Source organism: Podarcis tiliguerta (genome assembly GCF_965153285.1).
Source record: "Podarcis tiliguerta genome assembly, chromosome: 14".
NCBI classification, from domain to species: domain Eukaryota; kingdom Metazoa; phylum Chordata; class Lepidosauria; order Squamata; family Lacertidae; genus Podarcis; species Podarcis tiliguerta.
The window spans coordinates 41,016,922-41,034,716 of NC_139547.1; the positions used below are offsets into that span (position 1 = coordinate 41,016,922).

The 17,795-nt window shown below is 45.0% G+C and overlaps 1 protein-coding gene across 3 annotated transcripts in view; it reads left to right on the forward strand.

Moving 5' to 3' along the window:
• VWA3A (von Willebrand factor A domain containing 3A) overlaps nt 1-17,795 on the forward strand; it is a 52,347-nt gene that overhangs the window by 13,088 nt on the left and 21,464 nt on the right. For 2 of the 3 annotated variants that reach the window (XM_083413340.1, XM_083413342.1), the window contains 13 exons: nt 1,669-1,775; nt 4,898-5,023; nt 6,627-6,735; nt 7,535-7,600; nt 8,894-9,019; nt 10,011-10,149; nt 11,363-11,466; nt 11,757-11,837; nt 12,636-12,730; nt 13,454-13,573; nt 14,482-14,556; nt 15,843-15,987; nt 16,689-16,881. In XM_083413340.1, coding sequence (XP_083269466.1) covers nt 1,669-1,775; nt 4,898-5,023; nt 6,627-6,735; nt 7,535-7,600; nt 8,894-9,019; nt 10,011-10,149; nt 11,363-11,466; nt 11,757-11,837; nt 12,636-12,730; nt 13,454-13,573; nt 14,482-14,556; nt 15,843-15,987; nt 16,689-16,881 — 1,486 coding nt within the window. The remainder of the gene's footprint in view (nt 1-1,668; nt 1,776-4,897; nt 5,024-6,626; nt 6,736-7,534; nt 7,601-8,893; nt 9,020-10,010; nt 10,150-11,362; nt 11,467-11,756; nt 11,838-12,635; nt 12,731-13,453; nt 13,574-14,481; nt 14,557-15,842; nt 15,988-16,688; nt 16,882-17,795) is intronic. The other variant, XM_083413341.1, reaches the window with a different exon arrangement.

Consider the following 17,795-nt stretch of genomic DNA (forward strand, 5'->3'; position numbering starts at 1 on the left):
GGATGAGGAGAACTTATTTTTATATAACCATTGAAATTAATCAACCCAAACTAGTCATGACAATTAAGTTTGAAAGGCCTATACAGTGGTGCCTCGCAAGATGAAAAGAATCCGTTCCTCATCGTCTTGCGGTTTTTTCGTCTTGCGAAGCAAGCCCATTAGCGGATTAGCGCTATTAGCGCTATTAGCAGTTTAAGGGCTATTAACAGCTATTAAAGGCTTAAGGGATTAGCGGATTAGCTGCTCAAAGGCTATTAGCAGCTTAGCGCTTTAGAAAAAGGGGTTGGGGAGCGGAAAAAACCCTCAAGAATCGCAAGACATTTTCGTCTTGCGAAGCAAGCCCATAGAGAAATTCGTCCTGCAAAGCACCTCTGAAAACGGAAAACCCTTTCGTCTTGCGGGTTTTCCGTCTTGCGAGGCATTCGTCTTGCGGGGCACCACTGTACTTAAGTAGGACAAACATTGGATATAGCCCTGAGTACCGGCCTTTTTATATCATGCCTCACTGGATTTAGATAATGTGAGCTATCTTGCTCTATCGGTGGACAGGTGGTGTTTATATGCTGCAGTTGCATATAATTATTTATCCTTTCTGCCACATTTCCTTTCTGGCAATTTCTTTCCCTTGGGAATTGAAATGGGTGGTGGTGAATTTTTTGAGAGGCGAGACACTTAATTCTTGGTGAGAGTGAACTCAATCTATATAACTCCTATAGTAAAACAAGCAAACAAAAAGTTTCACAATCATGATCAGACAAATTTAACATGAATTTAAATTTAGCATCTTTCTTATTTTCTGGTTGTAGTTTTGTATGGCTTCGCTAACGAACTTCTCGACTGCATTATGTTTACTTTTCAGTCGCTTCTCATTCAGTATTTCCAGTCTTCAGTTGATATATTTATTAGTTCATTTCTTGTTGTCAGGCAGCAGGGAGCTTCTTCTAAAATACCAAATTCTGTTCAGCAACTGTAGCTGTTGTGTTTGGGAGTAGACAGAGATTAATTTCATTCAGGCTTAACACCAAGATGGGGTTGAATTTTTTTATTTTCCCAACTAGAAAATGACAACATGACAAGCTGATCTGTGGGAAAGAAGAAGTGGAGCTAAGAATTCAAAGTCTTCTTCAGGGGGCATCCCTGATAATCTTTTGGGTTTCAAGTACTAACATTTTTCTTGACTTTTTCTTTTTATATCAAATGCAACCATAAAAACAAAAAGGGCAAACTAAAGCAGAGCTAAAAAGCTAGCAGAGGGAGGAGAGGAAAAAGGGATTGGCATTGGTCACTGTTCATAGGTTTTACTCATTTTCAGTGTATGGAGATGTCATAAACAAAATATGCTAGTGCCAGGGTACCAACCTGGTGCTCTCCAGATGTTTTGGCTTAAAAATTCCATCGGCCCTAGTGCTGGCTGGGGTTGATGGACTTGTAACCTGGAACATCTGGAAGGCACTATGGCCTGAAGATGTGAAAGTCTGTTTGGTCTGTGTCTGGGTGGGTAACCATTTCAGAGCCACATGGATGCTCTCTTGGGTTCTATGATGGCAGGATATGAATGTAGGAAAAGAAATAAGACAACTCCAACACTCAGCTTAGTGTAGAGCTTGATTTAGGCTTGCTATTTGGCTTGGAAAGCAGCTAATTGCCTCCTTTTGTTTTCTTCTTAAGTCTGTAATAGATGAGCAGCTGCTTTACGTGAAGAAGTTATACTTCCTTTCATTTGGTACCAATATTTCATTACTTTGGGAGAAGCCAAGATTTATCGACGAGAAGGTGTAAGTGAGTTGCTTAGCTCTAAAGTATTTATGTGTGTGGTCTTGGTTATATTATATATTGCTTTTTTCAGACAATGGTTGCTAGTTGTTCTTCTTATACTGTATGGGTTTATGATTGTGCTGTATGCCACTCTGGGTTCCTTTAGTAGAAACATAAAAAGAGGGCCCATCTAGTCTAGCATCTTGCACCAGATGCCTATAGGAAGCCTGCGTACAACAGGACACTCTCCCCATTGATGATACCCAGAAATTGGCATTCAAAAGCAGTGGAGGGAGAACACTGTGGCTCATAGCCATTAATAGCCTTTTAGCCTCTGTGTCTAATCCTCTTCTGAAGCTTTCTCCACTAACTGCCAGGGATATTGCAGATATTAATATGGTGCAGCATGAAGCAATTGGATGCATAAAAGCTGACTCCTTTTGAAATATAAGTTGCCCAGACCCATAATTATGATTCCAAGCTTTACTAACCAGAACTTCTTCAAAACAGGTACAAAAACATCAATGATACAGCGAGAAAGTTGTATAGAGCATATACTTGTCCAAACATAGATTCTTCTTCTTAGATAGCATAATTATGATCAGAGCAAAAATCAAAGCTCTGTCTCTCCCATAGCTTACATTAGCCTGCATCCAGCCTAAGGCTATGCAGCTCTTGGAGAGGCTTCATTATCACATCTTTCCTCTCACTGTGCCTGGGAAAAGGTAAAGACAACTCCCTTTCAAAATGGAGATTTGCAATTGAATACCGCAACCGCCTGTTCTAAGGTTAAACCAGGGATCAGCAACCTAAGTATCCTTCAGTGAAAATTTCCAACCCTTTCAGCAACATGCATACTGGCATTCTCCATTTCAGTGTACAATTAAACAATTATATTTAGCAAGGAGTAGAACCTGGAATCTTCTGCACACAAAGCAGATATCCTGTGCCACTGAGCTACATGGCATGAAGGTTCCACTTAACTGTGGTGACAGCTTTAGAGAAGACATCACTTCCATGAATTTTTCTAATTCCACTTTCAAGCCGTACAGACCATTGGTCAGCAACATTCTTTGTGGCTGAAAATTTCATAAGTTTATGATGGGAGGGGGAAGAGTTTTGTCCTTCCTAGTTGAAAGGCCTTTCAAAGACCAACACTGTTATTATTAGAGTTTATTTCTATGCTGCCTTTTAGCCAGAAAGGCCTCTGAGGTGGTCATTCACAACAGTGGCGGAGCAACATACTGCAGTCCCCGAACAGGCATGGGCGTGGCTGGTGCGCATCCTGGGGGCGTGATGTGCACCCTGGGGGTGTGGCGCGCCGCCCGCGGGGGCATGGCACGTGTCCCGAGGTTGTGCGGCGTGTGGCGCGCATCCTGGGAGGGCAGCTGTGATGGCACCCTTTCCCCAAATGGTACCCAGTGCCACGCAACCCCCCACCGCCCCTCATATGCCAGTGGTTCACAAAGGTTCACACACAAATACAGAATTAGAGTAAAAAAGGCAACTTACAAAATGTAAGGCAACAGCATCTCAACATAAGACGGAAAGACTATAAGGCAAATGCATCCATACTCGAGCCCAAAGGTGAAGGGCAGTTTCAACAAAGAAGTCAGGGAGAGCAGGAACAGCTCGACTAAGCTGTAATGGCTACTCCTCTGGCCGTATCTTCGGAACCCATCCAGGCTCTCCTCCGACAGTGATTAACAACCTAAGCCTTTGAATGTCCAGTTCTGGGCACCACAGTTCAAGGAAGACACTGACAAACTGGAACGTGTCCAGAGGAGGGCAAACAAAATGGTCAAAGGCCTGGAAACGATGCCTTATGAGGAACGGCTAAGGGAGCTGGGCATGTTTAGCCTGGAGAAGAGGAGGTTAAGGGGTGATATGATAGCCATGTTCAAATATATAAAAGGATGTCATATAGAGGAGGGAGAACGGTTGTTTTCTGCTGCTCCAGAGAAGCGGACACGGAGCAATGGATCCAAACTACAAGAAAGAAGATTCCACCTAAACATTAGGAAGAACTTCCTGACAGTAAGAGCTGTTCGACAGTGGAATTTGCTGCCAAGGAGTGTGGTGGAGTCTCCTTCTTTGGAGGTCTTTAAGCAGAGGCTTGACAACCATATGTCAGGAGTGTTCTGATGGTGTTTCCTGCTTGGCAGGGGGTTGGACACGATGGCCCTTGTGGTCTCTTCCAACTCTATGATTCTATGATTCTATGAATGAGACTTCAGGCATGCTCTCCATTGCCCAGAGTACCCAGACAGCAGCAGAAGGAGCCAGAAATATGTGCTACATTGCTACTTTATTTCTAACTATGCAAGACAGAAAAGAATATGCGTCTGCTCTCTGTGAGAGACAGAAAACAACAGAATAGAGAAACAGGAAACCAGTAACACCAACATCCGTCTCCCGTGAGACTTCCAACAGTCTGGAATGTCAACAGAGTCTTGTGACTCCAAAAACTGCAGTCGCATAACAGAAACCTAACATCAAGATCTGGGGGGCGGGGGGGGGGGGAATGGCACCAGGAAGACGGAAAACCTTTTCTCTTGACAGTCCAGCACAGTTTATTTTCCACAGCGATGCCTCCCAATTATTGTTGTTTTTGTTATTTATTAAATTTGTATAATGCCCTATACCCGCAGGTCCCAATATTTGGTTTGTGACAGTACTACAGTCTTACCTTCCGTTTATTTCATCTTGCCTGCCTATCATACTTCTTTTGCTAGTACAGTGGTGCCTCGCAAGATGAAAAGAATCCGTTCCGTGAGTCTGTTCGTCTAGCGAAGCAACCCTATTAGCGGATTAGCGGATTAGTGCTATTAGCGGTTTAGCGGCTATTAGCGGCTATTAAAGGCTTAAGGGATTAGCGGATTAGCTGCTAAAAGGCCATTAGCAGCTTAGTGCCTTAGAAAAAGGGGGTGGGGAGCGAAAAAACCCCGCAGGAACTCGCAAGACATTTTCGTCTTGCAAAGCAAGTCCATAGGAAATTCGTTTTGCAAAGCACCTCCAAAACGGAAAACCCTTTCGTCTAGCGGGTTTTCCGTCTTGCGAGGCATTCGTCTTGCGGGGCACCACTGTATCTAATTGATGTACAATGGATTCCACTTTCAAATGATTGTTTTCTCCCCCTTAGTTTAGATGAAGCAAGGCAATGGGTGCTAAATCTCAAACCCAGCGGCGGCTGCAATTTGCTCAAAGCATTGAAGAAAGCCCTTGCAGTAAAAGAACTGAATTCACTGGTGATTGTGGTAGGAAGCTGGTAGGTCATCTGTCTGAATACATGGCAAGACACTGTCTTTTAGGCTGTTTCCAATGTGAGTGCTGTTCAGAGTAGACCCATTGAAATGAATGAATTTGTTGCATTCATTTCAGGGGTGGGTGAGGAGGGAAGATCATTCCATCAGGCAGAAATGCTTACTCTGGTGGGGCAATTTCCCTAGCACCACTTTGGTTTTTCACCTGTATTATTTAAATTCCTATACTCAGTTCTACTATAAGTAAGGGAGGAACATGTCTCTCTTTACACTGTCCCCACATCATGCACAATTTTATCACTTTTTCCACTCTCTTCTTCTTCTTCTTCTTCTTAAGTTTAAAAGCCCCAAATATTGCAGGACTGGGATAGAGAATGTGGTTCTCCAGTTGTTGATGGACTCGATTTATACATGCCATGCACTTAAAGCTTAAAAGTACCTTTTTACCTTTTATAGGGACGCGGGTGGCGCTGTGGGTAAAAGCCTCAGCGCCTAGGGCTTGCCGATCGAAAGGTCGGCGGTTCGAATCCCCGCGGCGGGGTGCGCTCCCGCTGTTCGGTCCCAGCGCCTGCCAACCTAGCAGTTCGAAAGCACTCCCGGGTGCAAGTAGATAAATAGGGACCGCTTACTAGCGGGAAGGTAAACGGCGTTTCCGTGTGCGGCTCTGGTGAGCCAGAGCAGCGATGTCACGCTGGCCACGTGACCCGGAAGTGTCTCCAGACAGCGCTGGCTCCCGGCCTCTTGAGTGAGATGGGCGCACAACCTTAGAGTCTGGCAAGACTGGCCCGTACGGGCAGGGGTACCTTTACCTTTACCTACCTTTTATAGCATGGGTAGGCAAACTAAGGCCCGGGGACTGGATCTGGCCCAATCGCCTTCTAAATCCGGCCTGCGGACGGACCAGGAATCAGCGTGTTTTTACATGAGTAGAATGTGTCCTTTTATTTAAAATGCATCTCTGGGTTATTTGTGGGGCCTGCCTGGTTTTTTTACATGAGTAAAATGTGTGCTTTTATTTAAAATGCATCTCTGGGTTATTTGTGGGACATAGGAATTCATTCATTCCCCCCAAAAAAATATAGTCCGGCACCCCACAAGGTCTGAGGGACAGTGGACCAGCCCCCTGCTGAAAAAGTTTGCTGACCCCCTGTTTTATATCATATATCTGCACATCCCCAAGAATCTTGGGAACTGTCATTTATTCCTCACAGAGTTACTTCCTCCACAGAGAGGCACTCAAATTACAGGTCCCAGAATCCTTTGCGGGGGAGCTTTAAATGTTTAGTGCAGGTACCCCCAAACTCAGCCCTCCAGATGTTTTGGGACTACAACTCCCATCATCCCTAGCTAACAGGACCAGTGGTCAGGGATGATGGGAACTGTAGTCCCAAAACATCTGGAGGGCCGAGTTTGGGGATGCCTGGTTTAGTGTGTATGCAGCTTCTGTGAGCCCCAGCCAACATGACCAATGGTCTCAGGGGTGATGATGTGAATTGTAACAGTATCTGTATCTGGAGGGCCACAGGTTCTTCATCCCTGTTGTAGGGATCCACCCTGTGTTTGATATTCATGTGTGTGTTTTTCCTCCCCCCACCCTTCCCAAACCAGCCCAGATCAAGCCTCGGAAATATTGTCTGAGTATATCCAGGAATGTACCGTGGGGAGAAAGCTGTTGGTCCACACTGTCACATATGACTGTAGCAATCAAGTTCCTCCTGTAAGTTTGTCTGGGGAGGGTAGCGTAGCTCTAGGGCAACACGTATGCTTTGAGTCAGGACGGTCTCAGGTTCAGCCTCTGGTCGGTCTGTCTCTAGTTAAAAGGACCAGGGTAGCACAGCTGACATGGTAGAAGCTCTCCAGCTGAGAAGGAGGGAGAAATTCGAGTCAGTTCATTTTTATAGGCCAACCTCCTTAATTCACACTTCCCAAAGCAGTATGCGAATCAAAGCGGAGTTCAATGCATTTCTTCAACCAAGAAATGTGTACAAAAATGCATATACTAGTGTGCCGGAAAATGCACATATAGGTGGATATTGTGTTAAAAAACCATTGCATAAGGGGAAATTGCTTTGCAAAAAATGTGTCTCTTGGGCAAAATTGCATAGATTTGCCCATCCCTAGCCTAGAGACAAGACTGAGCTAGGCGGCAAATTTCATCTAGTATAAGACAACTTTCTATGTTCCTTCTTTCACTACTTGAGTCTTACTGGAGCACACTAAGGACCCAGCTACACATTAGGTTCGTTATGTGGTTATGCCTACAGGTGCAGGGCTGTTTTTGATGCCATAGTTAGGTGAGCAACAACAAAGAAGCACTCACCCCTTCTCATTGTTTGTTAGTTGAACTTTTTGGGGGCTGCCATTTCCCAGACATTTCAGTGCTTTCCGCCCGGACACTGTTTAAGAGGGCTGAATACCGGCTATGTCCAGACGTATGGCAACCCTAGGTTTAGTGAATATGGGGATTTATGCAGGCGTTCTGCACTCAACCATTTTCTTTGATGCAATCTATGCAGGGTGTGGTAAGAAGCATAGCAGAAGATGTGGGAGGCTATTATCACTGTTACTCCTCAAAGAGAGAGGTAGGTCACTCCTCACTTGGACAACTACACTATTTTAAAACGTTGTTAGCAAAGCACTTGGTGATTGCCTATCCCTCTCTTAAGGTTGTAGAAGTGGACAGAAAACTAATTTATGAGCTCATAAGAGTGCAAAGAGGGTGGCTTGTACCTGGCTATCCCCTTAAATAGGCTAGGGGTTGCAGCCACCACGCCCCTGCCTCTGATTGGCTAAGCAGGCACTGCTTGCTCTTACCTGAGAGCCCAACATGGCTGGAGGAGGGCAGCGCCAGGTGACCATCAGTTTCCCCAACTGCTCTGGAACATGGCATATTCCCTGAACCCACCACAGACATGTCGTGCAGCAATGGTCACCCGTGCAGAGTGCCAAGTGAGCAGATGCTCCCACGGGGGGCCGTGATGACAACCAACTTGGACAGCTTGAAAAGCGGTTGAGACAAGTACATTGATGGTGCTATATAAATAAGTGTTAATGTGTAACTGAGGACGTGGGTGGCGCAGTGGGTTAAACCACTGAGCCTAGGACTTGCTGATCAGAAGGTCGGCAGTTCCCTGCCAACGGGGTGAGCTCCCGTTGCTCGGTCCCTGCTCCTGCCAACCTAGCAGTTCAAAAGCACGTCAAAGTGCAAGTAGATAAATAGGTACCACTCTGGCGGGAAGGTAAATGGCTTTTCCGTGCGCTGCTCTGGTTCGCCAGAAGCAGCTTTGTCATGCTAGCCACATGACCCGGAAGCTGTACACCGGCTCCCTTGGCCAATAAAGCGAGATGAGTGCCGCAACTCCAGAGTTGGCCACGACTGGACCTAATGGTCAGGGGTCCCTTTACCTTTACCTTTAATGTATAACTAAATACAATTTGTGGAGTCTGAGGCTACTTCATGAGCCATCATCCACACCCAATCTCTAAGAGGATCTCTTCCACTGATCTTAATCTCTGGGTTTGTCTATAAGGAAGGAGGTCCTCTTCCAGATAAGTGGGGATTCATTGCATTAAAGCCTGCCAGGCTTTCAGTAATTCATTTTTGGTTCACTGTTTCCTCCACCTTTATTTTGAAGCTGCTGCTGCTTGCAGAATTTTAGCGTCTGTTTTAGCATTTGTCACTCTATATGTTGCCATTTTAAAATTAACCTCTTAGTCAGAGTTTCCTGTGTCTGTTAACTGCTAGGGGGTTGTATCAACAAAAAAAGAAAAGAAAAATGCTTTAAATAAATAACAATAAAAGGTCACTAAGACAGTATACCCGCAAGAAATGAAGAATAAATCTGATTGGCTTTTTAATTCTGTTGCGTGATCAGAATTGTGACAGCACTGATATTCAACTGATTCTTCTTGAACGCCAAAAGGCCAAAGAGCTGCTCAACATCATAAATGAAATTTACCAGGGGAGGATGGGTGACACACTTTTTAACGTAATGAAACAAGTAAGTACCTGATCTCATTTAATCGGCTGTTTTATTTTAAAAAGACCAGTAGATCTAAAAAAGCTGCTGGACATCTAATTAGTGTTCAGCCACAGAGAAACGTATTGTAGTGATACCATTATGTAAATAGTTCTGGTGAGTCCTGAGTCAAATTAGAGCTCTTTACTCTTTTTATTTTATTATCTTAAAAACAGCAGTCATATCCCTCGCTTCAGCCAAAAAAGTCTCATGAATGGCGGCTTACGATTGTCAGTGATAAGACAGTCTCTGTCCTCAGCCTCACAATCTAAACCTTTCTTTTACCTATATTTTTAAAGCCTTTAAAAAAAGTTCTTTTGTTTCAAAGTTTTGCGGAAGGTGTCAGCTTGGGATTTTGAGAGGCTGAGGAGAGGTTGTTTAGTGCCTTTTAAAAATATTCCACACAGTTGAGACCAAGTGGTCTGCACTTTTTTTTTCATATAAAAAAGAAAAGCCTTGATGTGTTTGCTGTATGTATTGTGACAATCTTTTTTTTCCCTTTCCAATGAGAGAGGCTGGGGTGCAACTTTGGAAATTATGCTGGTGCCTAGGAACATAAGAACTCTGCAGGATCAGGCCAAAGACATGTCTAGGTCAGAATCCATCGGCTCACAGAAGCCAGCCTGTCACCCCCAGAACACCTAAAGACAATAGTCATTTTCTGCTGTTGTGGCTCAGCAACTTGCAATAACCAAAAGGCATATTGCCCCTGAATGTGGATGTTTTGATCAATGCTACATATTTTTAATGAGTGTGGTTCTTTATTGGGACAACATTTCTACAATATCTGGAAGGCCCTGTGTTGTCTACCCTTGATCTTAGGGAGTGGACAATAGAAAAAATGTAGGAAAGAGATAATTAGATTGGAATGCCTTTTTAGATGTTCCATTAATATGTTCCCAGCTTTTGGGCGTTTGTAGGAGAAATGCAAATGCAGGATTTTGTAGATGAGATTTTAAATATCTTTATTTAGGGCTCCATGGAGTGTTTGAAGCTTCCCTCTGAGACCTCCCTGCCAAAGCCGCCCAAACATGATTGTCCTCTTGCAATACAAATCCCAAGCTTTTCGGCCCAAACCTCTGCTGAATGGTTAAAAACGAATGGACTAAAAGGTAAAGTAGACTGGAAGGGCAAGGGTTGGGTGTGGGAAACCTTCTTCAGCTTGAGAATCGTATTCCCTTCTGGGCAATGTTCTGAGGTCCATTTGCCAGTGGTGGAGGAGCCAAAGGCAAACATGGATGGCACAACAACAACAACAAATCTTTATTACAGTCATAGACCGGCATTTAAAAATCTAAAAAGCTCTTTAGAAAGCTAAAAGGTATTAAAACACAAGGTGAATGTAAAAGTCTATAAGAATTTTAAACAAGCTAAAAGAATCCAAGAGAAGGGTCTGGGACATTGGGCAGGTGTGGAGGAGCACAAAAGACTGATCTATAAAGGCTTTAACTATCATTTACAGAGCACTCTGATATGCTGATTTGTGGCACAGGTCGCCCACCTACAAATCTCGAGTTCTGCTGTGCAGAACCTAGCAACACTATACGTTGTAGCAGGATCAGTATCCGAGAGCAGCAGGGAGATGTAAAATTGTCCTGTTTGCCCTGGGTGCTTATGAAGTAATGGGAAAATCAGGCTAGTGTGAATGTCTCTGTAATACAGGCACTGGCGAAGGACACGCACAGGGGCGTTGTCTCTCCGGGTAGTCAATCTTCCTGTACTGGCCTTCAATAACGACCAAGGGAAGGGCATGACATTGAGCCAGGGTAAAAGCCCTTCGGTGTTTAGGGACTTCGATTTTAGTTAGATATGCCATAGAGGAGGCAAGGTACCTGGTGGGTCCAATTGGCACTCTGTGTCTACTACACGTTATTTAGTGAACGCTTTAGCCTGATCTTATCCCATGTTAAGTAGAAGACCTGGAGAGAAGCCCAGGGATGATATTTTAGTTGCCACTGCCTGTTTCCACGTGGATTAATTAGTGGGGCACGGTCACGGGGAAATCAAGATAGATGGCACGACAGATGAAGATGTTACCTTTGTACAGTAGACTAGTTTCCGTATACATTCACCTGCCCCTTCCATCCAAGCAAGAAAGAGGCATGAACAGAGTTCAGTGACACATCCCAGCCAGGCAAAAATACTCAGGCCGTGAAGTAAGGCCTGTGAGGGCTGTGGGAAGTTCTAAGTGGCAAATAGAGAGGCATTTGGCCTCAGTACCAGAGATTTCCCCATCCCTAGCCAAAAGGTTCCATTTGAAATGAAGCCTGCTTGATCCACCTGAACAGGCCTTTCATTTACCTTTTGGTTCCTTGTTTGCTACAGCCAGGAAATTAAGCCTTTATCAAGTTTTGGCACCCAATGCTTTCTCCCCTGTGGAAGAATTTGTGCCCGTCCTTCGGAAAATGGTATCGTCCACATTACATGAGGTAAGTAAAGATGAGTTTTAGATTAGAATCTGGAGGCCATGTGGTCCAACACCCCCTGCCCCACATGGCCAACAGCCCAGAGATGAAGGGCGTTGTAGTCCAACAACAGCTGTAGAGGGTTACAGGTTAGCCACCCATGCTCTGTTGGCTGTTGGCATTCATCAGGTACCATCCTTTGCCCACCCTGAAGCAAACTGTCACCGGAATGATGATTTGGTTGTCAGACTTGTTACCGGAACATATGATTAATTTTATCTCTCTCTGCCTCTCTCTCTCTCTCCTTGTTTCAGAAAGCAATGACCCAGTTTGAATGGCATGATGGGACGATTAAAAATATTCATGTTGATCCACCCATACTGTATGACTATCAGGTGACTGAAGGACCTAGACATGAATCCCCACGGCCAGAGTTAATGGCATTCCAGTTTAATCTAAGCCAACCGCTCTTTTTGTGTGTAGTTTTGACTAAGATACGCATGTCATCTAACCTCCCCACAAACAAATCAGAATGAAGGCTTGACAAACAGTTGTTGTCATCTAATCTCTCTGTGAACTTTGTGCACAGGTTGAAGATGAACGTAGGGAGCTACCTTATATTGCATTGGCCTATCTAGCTCAGTACTCTCCTCACTAGTATAGGGTAAGACTCAACATCAGACCACATGCCTTGCATGCAGAAGGTCCAAGATCCACTCCCTAACATCTCCAGGCAGGACTGGGAATGTCTCCTTTGTGAAACCATGGAGAGCTGCTGCCAATCAATGGAGGCAATACTGAGCAAGATTGACCAATGGCGTGGCTTGGTATAAGACAGCTTCCTATGTTCCTGTGAACTCTCAGTAAGCAGGTTGTCAGGAAGTGACCACAGAATCAGAAGACACATCAGGACTGCTATAGGAAGAGGCACCCAAAGAACAGGGAAGCAGTTATTATCAAGGCATCGTGCTTAGCGTGAAGGCTATCTTAATTACATTTTGGTTCTGGGAGTTTTTAATTTATCTGAGGTGGTTAAGAATGGAGGGGGGAAAGGTGTGTGTTGCCCACAAAGTGTGGTGAGAAATATAGTGGAAGCCAAGAACGTACTCAAAAAATGGAACGGTTGCTGAAGCAGTTGTTTGAAATGTGCAAGTAATCGTTCTCATCAACTATGTTTTGAATTGTATCTACAGAAACGGCTTGGCAGACTGGTGAGGATGTATGAGAGACGTGTAGACTGGCTCTCCACAGCTAGTAGAAGAATTTGGGGGACTGTTTGTGAGAAGAGGTATCAGTGTTTTGCTTATCCGCATCCAGTTTTGTAAAATGATGCCCTAAATTGCCCCTCGTGTGTGTGTGTTTATGTGTGTGTGTGTGTGTGTGTGTGTGTGTGTGTGTGTGTGAGAGAGAGAGAGAGAGAGAGAGAGAGAGAGATGAAATCTGAACATTTCCATGCCACCCTACACATGGCAGTGTACAAGAAAGAATGAAAAACAGATATTATTAATAAATTTACTGCCTGTCCTTCACTCTAATGTCCCAGTATAGCCAATAGAATGGCACCAGGGCTTATGGGAATTGTAGTCCAACAGCATCTGGAGAGCCACAGGTTCCCAATCCCTGTCTTGAAATATGGATGCTTCCATGCATTTGGTGAGTATGCATGTTCAGGATTTGCTTTTTTTAAAAGCTCTGTCTCCGTAGCTTTTTTAAAGGCAACTGGAAGCAGGGCACAAATTGCCTAAAATGGTTAGGGATCAGAAAAGTTAGTCTTCATTAAGGGTCTCCCTACGCTTTCCCCTCCAAGCAGAGCTTCACACACATGTAGATGTAGAATGTTCCTTGAGCACAATTCCACTCCCATCTTCAAGAAATTGCACTGCTGAGCTATGACCCCACCCCCCAAAGCCTTTGACACAAGTACAGTTTCCCTTCAAAATTTCTAGACAATAAAAATGGGAAAACGTTGATCTAAAAGTTGTGTCTCTGATGCTGGTGGTCTATCATGCAGGATTGTCATTCTTATTGATGTCTCCAAAACAAATGCCATGTACATCATTCATATCCAACATTCCCTGCGACTTTTACTCGAGGAGCAGATGTCGAGCAAGGATTTCTTCAATATCATAGCGTAAGTAACTGCCATGCAATGGCTGAAACCATTTCTTGGGGGTAGGTCTGTCCATGAGCATTTGGCATCCTTGCTAAATTAGCCTTTTGATTAATGGGCTACTAGCCATGATAGCTGGGACGCAGGTGGCGCTGTGGGTTAAACCACAGAGCCTAGGACTTGCCAGTCAGAAGGTCGGCGGTTTGAATCCCCGTGACGGAGTGAGCTCCCATTACTCGGTCCCTGCTCCTGCCAACCTAGCAGTTTGAAAGCATGTCAAAGTGCAAGTAGATAAATAGGTACCACTCCAGCAGGAAGGTAAACCGCATTTCCGTGCGCTGCTCTGGTTCGCCAGAAGTGGTTTAGTCATGCTGGCCACATGACCCGGAAGCTGTACGCTGGCTCCCTTGGCCAGTAAAGCAAGATGAGCGCCGCAACCCCAGAGTCGGCCGCGACTGGATCTAATGGTCAGGGGTCCCTTTACCTTTACCTTTAGCCATGATAGTTATTGCTTTGCCTCCAAGGCAGGAATGCTTCTGAATAAAAACAGTTGCTGGAGTGGAAAGTGCTCTTGGGCTTGGTTCTTGCTTGCAGGATTCTCAAAAGCATCTGGTTGGCAACTGTGAGAACAGGATGCTGGACTAGTTGGGCCATTGACTTCATCCAGCAGGCCTCTTCTTATATTTTTATTCCTCTGAATGTTTAGGCTTAAAATAGCAGAAAGTACCCATTGCAGCTCAGTGTCCGAGAGCACAATCCTACACATGCCTACTCAGAAGTAAGTCTCACTGAGTGCAATGCAACTTACTCCCAGGTCAATAGGTGTAGAATTGCTACTGTTTTTGGAACCTGAACTGCTCAAGCATCTTCTGTTGCAGGCTGATATGCCGTGAAGCAGCATTTAGTTATTTGCTCTGTGTTTCTTGCAGCTTTGGAAATTACATTAAGGCCTGGCAGGCAGAAATGGTTCCTTCGCACCTAGACAACCTACAAAGGGCCTGGAGGTAAGTAAAACACCTTTTAAGGGAAGCCTCACTGGCGAAACCCCTAGGTTAGTGATCTCTGTTCAATCCACATGCATTTAAGATTACCTAGTTGTGGACCAATGGGAGTCATGAATGAGTTGAGCTCCTTATTTTTACACAGCTGGTATAAAATTAGAGAAGGGACTCATTTAGGGGAGATATGCTTATCCCAGAAATGGAATCAGTTTGCACATCTCTCCCATACAAGTCTGCCCTTGCCACCACTCAAAAACAGGAAGTGGGGTTTACTCCATCTTCCTATTTCCCTGCTTTTAGGCTATGCCTGTAACTGTTTATAGGCAGTGGCATAGCGTGGGTTGTCAGCACCTGGGGCAAGGCAAGTAATTTGCGCCCCCTAACCCGGGGCAAGGCAAGTAATTTGCGGGGCCCCCCCACTGTCCCTCCCCCAGATAGTCCCTCGCTCTTTCTCCGCACCGCACCGCATGCCTGGCACCCTCCCCTCCACAGTGGGCGGCGACCCGGCGGCTCGGATCAGATTTGCACAGCCAGCACTGCAGTGAGAGAGAGTGAGTGAGCCAGGTAGGGGCAGAGAGCTGCGAGTGCGAGCGCGCCCCCCCCCAGATGTTGCGCCCGGTGCGGCCAGCCCCCCCTGCTACGCCACTGTTTATAGGATAGGATTTGGGGACTTGTGGCCACCCACAAATTGTGGCCTCCCACAAGTTTAGCTTCATCCCTGACCATGCATCATTCTGGCTGGTACTGATGGGATCTGCAGTTTAACAACATCTGGAGGGCCACAGGTTTCCCATGCCTAGGTATGTTGAAGAGTTCTGATGCAAATGGGGGCAGAAATTGCCAATGTACGCTTATTTCTACCATGTCAGGGAGGGAAACCAATGCAGCAAATACGATTGGTATTTCCTTCTGTGGTTTGTATTCTGCAAACGATACGTAATCAATGACTTTCCTCACCATTTGCATTGTGTTTCCTTTGCGTTGAAATGAACGGTGTGGAATTGCATAATAATTACATAATTATTGACATAATTAATTATGTCAATATCTGTGACATATAGCATCATTTCCCTCAGAAGCCGAACTGCAGCTGAATGGAAACAGCGGTGTGACAAATGTGGGCCGGAGCAGAAATCAATGTTTTCTTTTATCCCTACCTGAGTTTGCCCTAGGATTGTTAGCATGAGCCAGCATGGCAGTCATAAAATGTTTGGAAGCCATGGTTAGTGTTTTGATGATACTTGGGCGTTTAAAAATAAAATAAAAAAATTGTTCAACACCTCTTCTAGCTGGGTACTGACCCTTCAGTGTGAAGGCACTAGAAATCTTATGACTGCACTTAGAAGAGCTGTGGAGATAGACTTTAAAGATAAAGACAAGCATAAGTCTCAAAGCATTTACCTGCTTACGACTGGAGTCCCTGACCAAGAAAAGGTGGGTAAAATCCCCAAACCAGCTTACCATCTGCCCAGAGCTGCTTGCTAGATTGTCTGAACTATTGCATGCTAGCTTTGCACTTGCAGAGAGACTTTGACACCTGTATGTATTCAAACATGTGTTCTCCTACATGCATTCTAAGCATAGGAGCCAACTCCAGGTGGCTGTGGGCACCCACAATGCTGTGGGTGAGATGGCCCCCGGACTCTAAGGTGGTTCTGGCTCACAGGGCTTGTGCTGTGTGCTGTATGTTAAGTTTGCCCCAGGGGCCAGTAACAACCTCCAGGCTTCTGTATGCAGACTCTGCAATTCTTCTCAGGCCACGCCCCTCGCTGCCCTTTCTCTGTGCATTCCTTGAATACTTTTTTGCCTGGCGGGAATGTGTCTTTGAGTGGTGCAATGACTCTTACTTGCCAGGGCAGAGAGATGTGTGCGTCAACCACTGGCTATTGCCTGGCTGGAAGGTTGACTACTGTACAGAGTCATTCTGGCTGCTCTGCCCACCTTGCCTCTCACGGCAACCAGCCTCCAGAAAGTTGCACATGAGGAAATGCAGCCCTCAGTTTGGAAAAGGATTCCCACCTTCGCCTTACAGACTGTGATGACTGCGAGCGCTATACAAATGCTAAAATTGTTGAATTAGTATCATCAAACAATACTCCCAAGTGGTTCCGATGGCTTATATTCTTGCCTTCCAGCATGCCATCTGTTCTTACCTGGCTGAGGTCTGTGGCGGCTGTGACTTGAAGCTGCATGTCTGTCTGTTCAGCGTCGACGGTTTCTCCCTTGATGATATCCCGCCGCGTTATGCAAGTCTGAATGAAACGGCTGCGATTTGTAAAGAAATTGCCCAGACTGCCAACGGTCGGTTTCATTGGTTTGGAGAGACAGGTATATAATGTTCAGATGTTTTGTTTGTTTGTGACATGCATTTTTAGGATTGCAATTTGTTTTAAACTGTTTTTAATGCTGTGTTTTAAATGGCATGTAACCCTGGCTCAAGGAGCCCTGGGACACACAGTGTATTTCTCAGGGTCTCCAGTGCCTGGGATGCTAAAAGACTGACTACCTTTGCTAAGATGAAAGGGGGAAACCTTGCTAATAAAGCTGCAACCTGCATCAGTACAGATGGTGTAGTTTTATTCAGAAGATAGTGACTGTTGGGTGTTTGCAGCCCAGCATTTAGTAAAAACTTGTTTACTTGGGCTTCCCTGAAATGATAGCCCTGTACCTTCTGCCCAGTTATCTGTAACACTGATTCAATGTATATTGTAAACTGCTGTGAGATTACTTTTAATGTAAGCGATATAGAAATATTATCAAATAGATTACATTAAATTGTTGTGACCCACCTTGAGACCTTAGGGTGAAGGGCAGCTTGTTGCGGTTTTCCACTTGCTCACAAACTGTACACGTGGTTTTGAACTTGAACTGGGAATCTTCTGCAACCCTATTGGGACCTCCTTTTACTTTTAGAAAAACTTTTCCTATACTTTCTCACGCTCCCATCCTTATTCAGCTCCAGCTACAAAAGCTGAGTCTGCTGAAGAGGCAAGAGACCCTCTTGGCTGTCTCTTAGTGCAGACCCAGGTCACTGGGCCGGAGCTTCCACAGCCACCGCCCACCAAGAACCACCGTAGGCAGGATTGGCAGCAACAGCGGCAGATATGTCCTATGCTTCTGATAATATTTTATTCTTTTGCTAATTATGCTGTTTTATATTTGACTTCCTTTCACCATGTTTTATTTTGAGATTTTTTAAAAAAGATGATATTTTAGTTGCCTTGATCGTGCACTTAACTTTC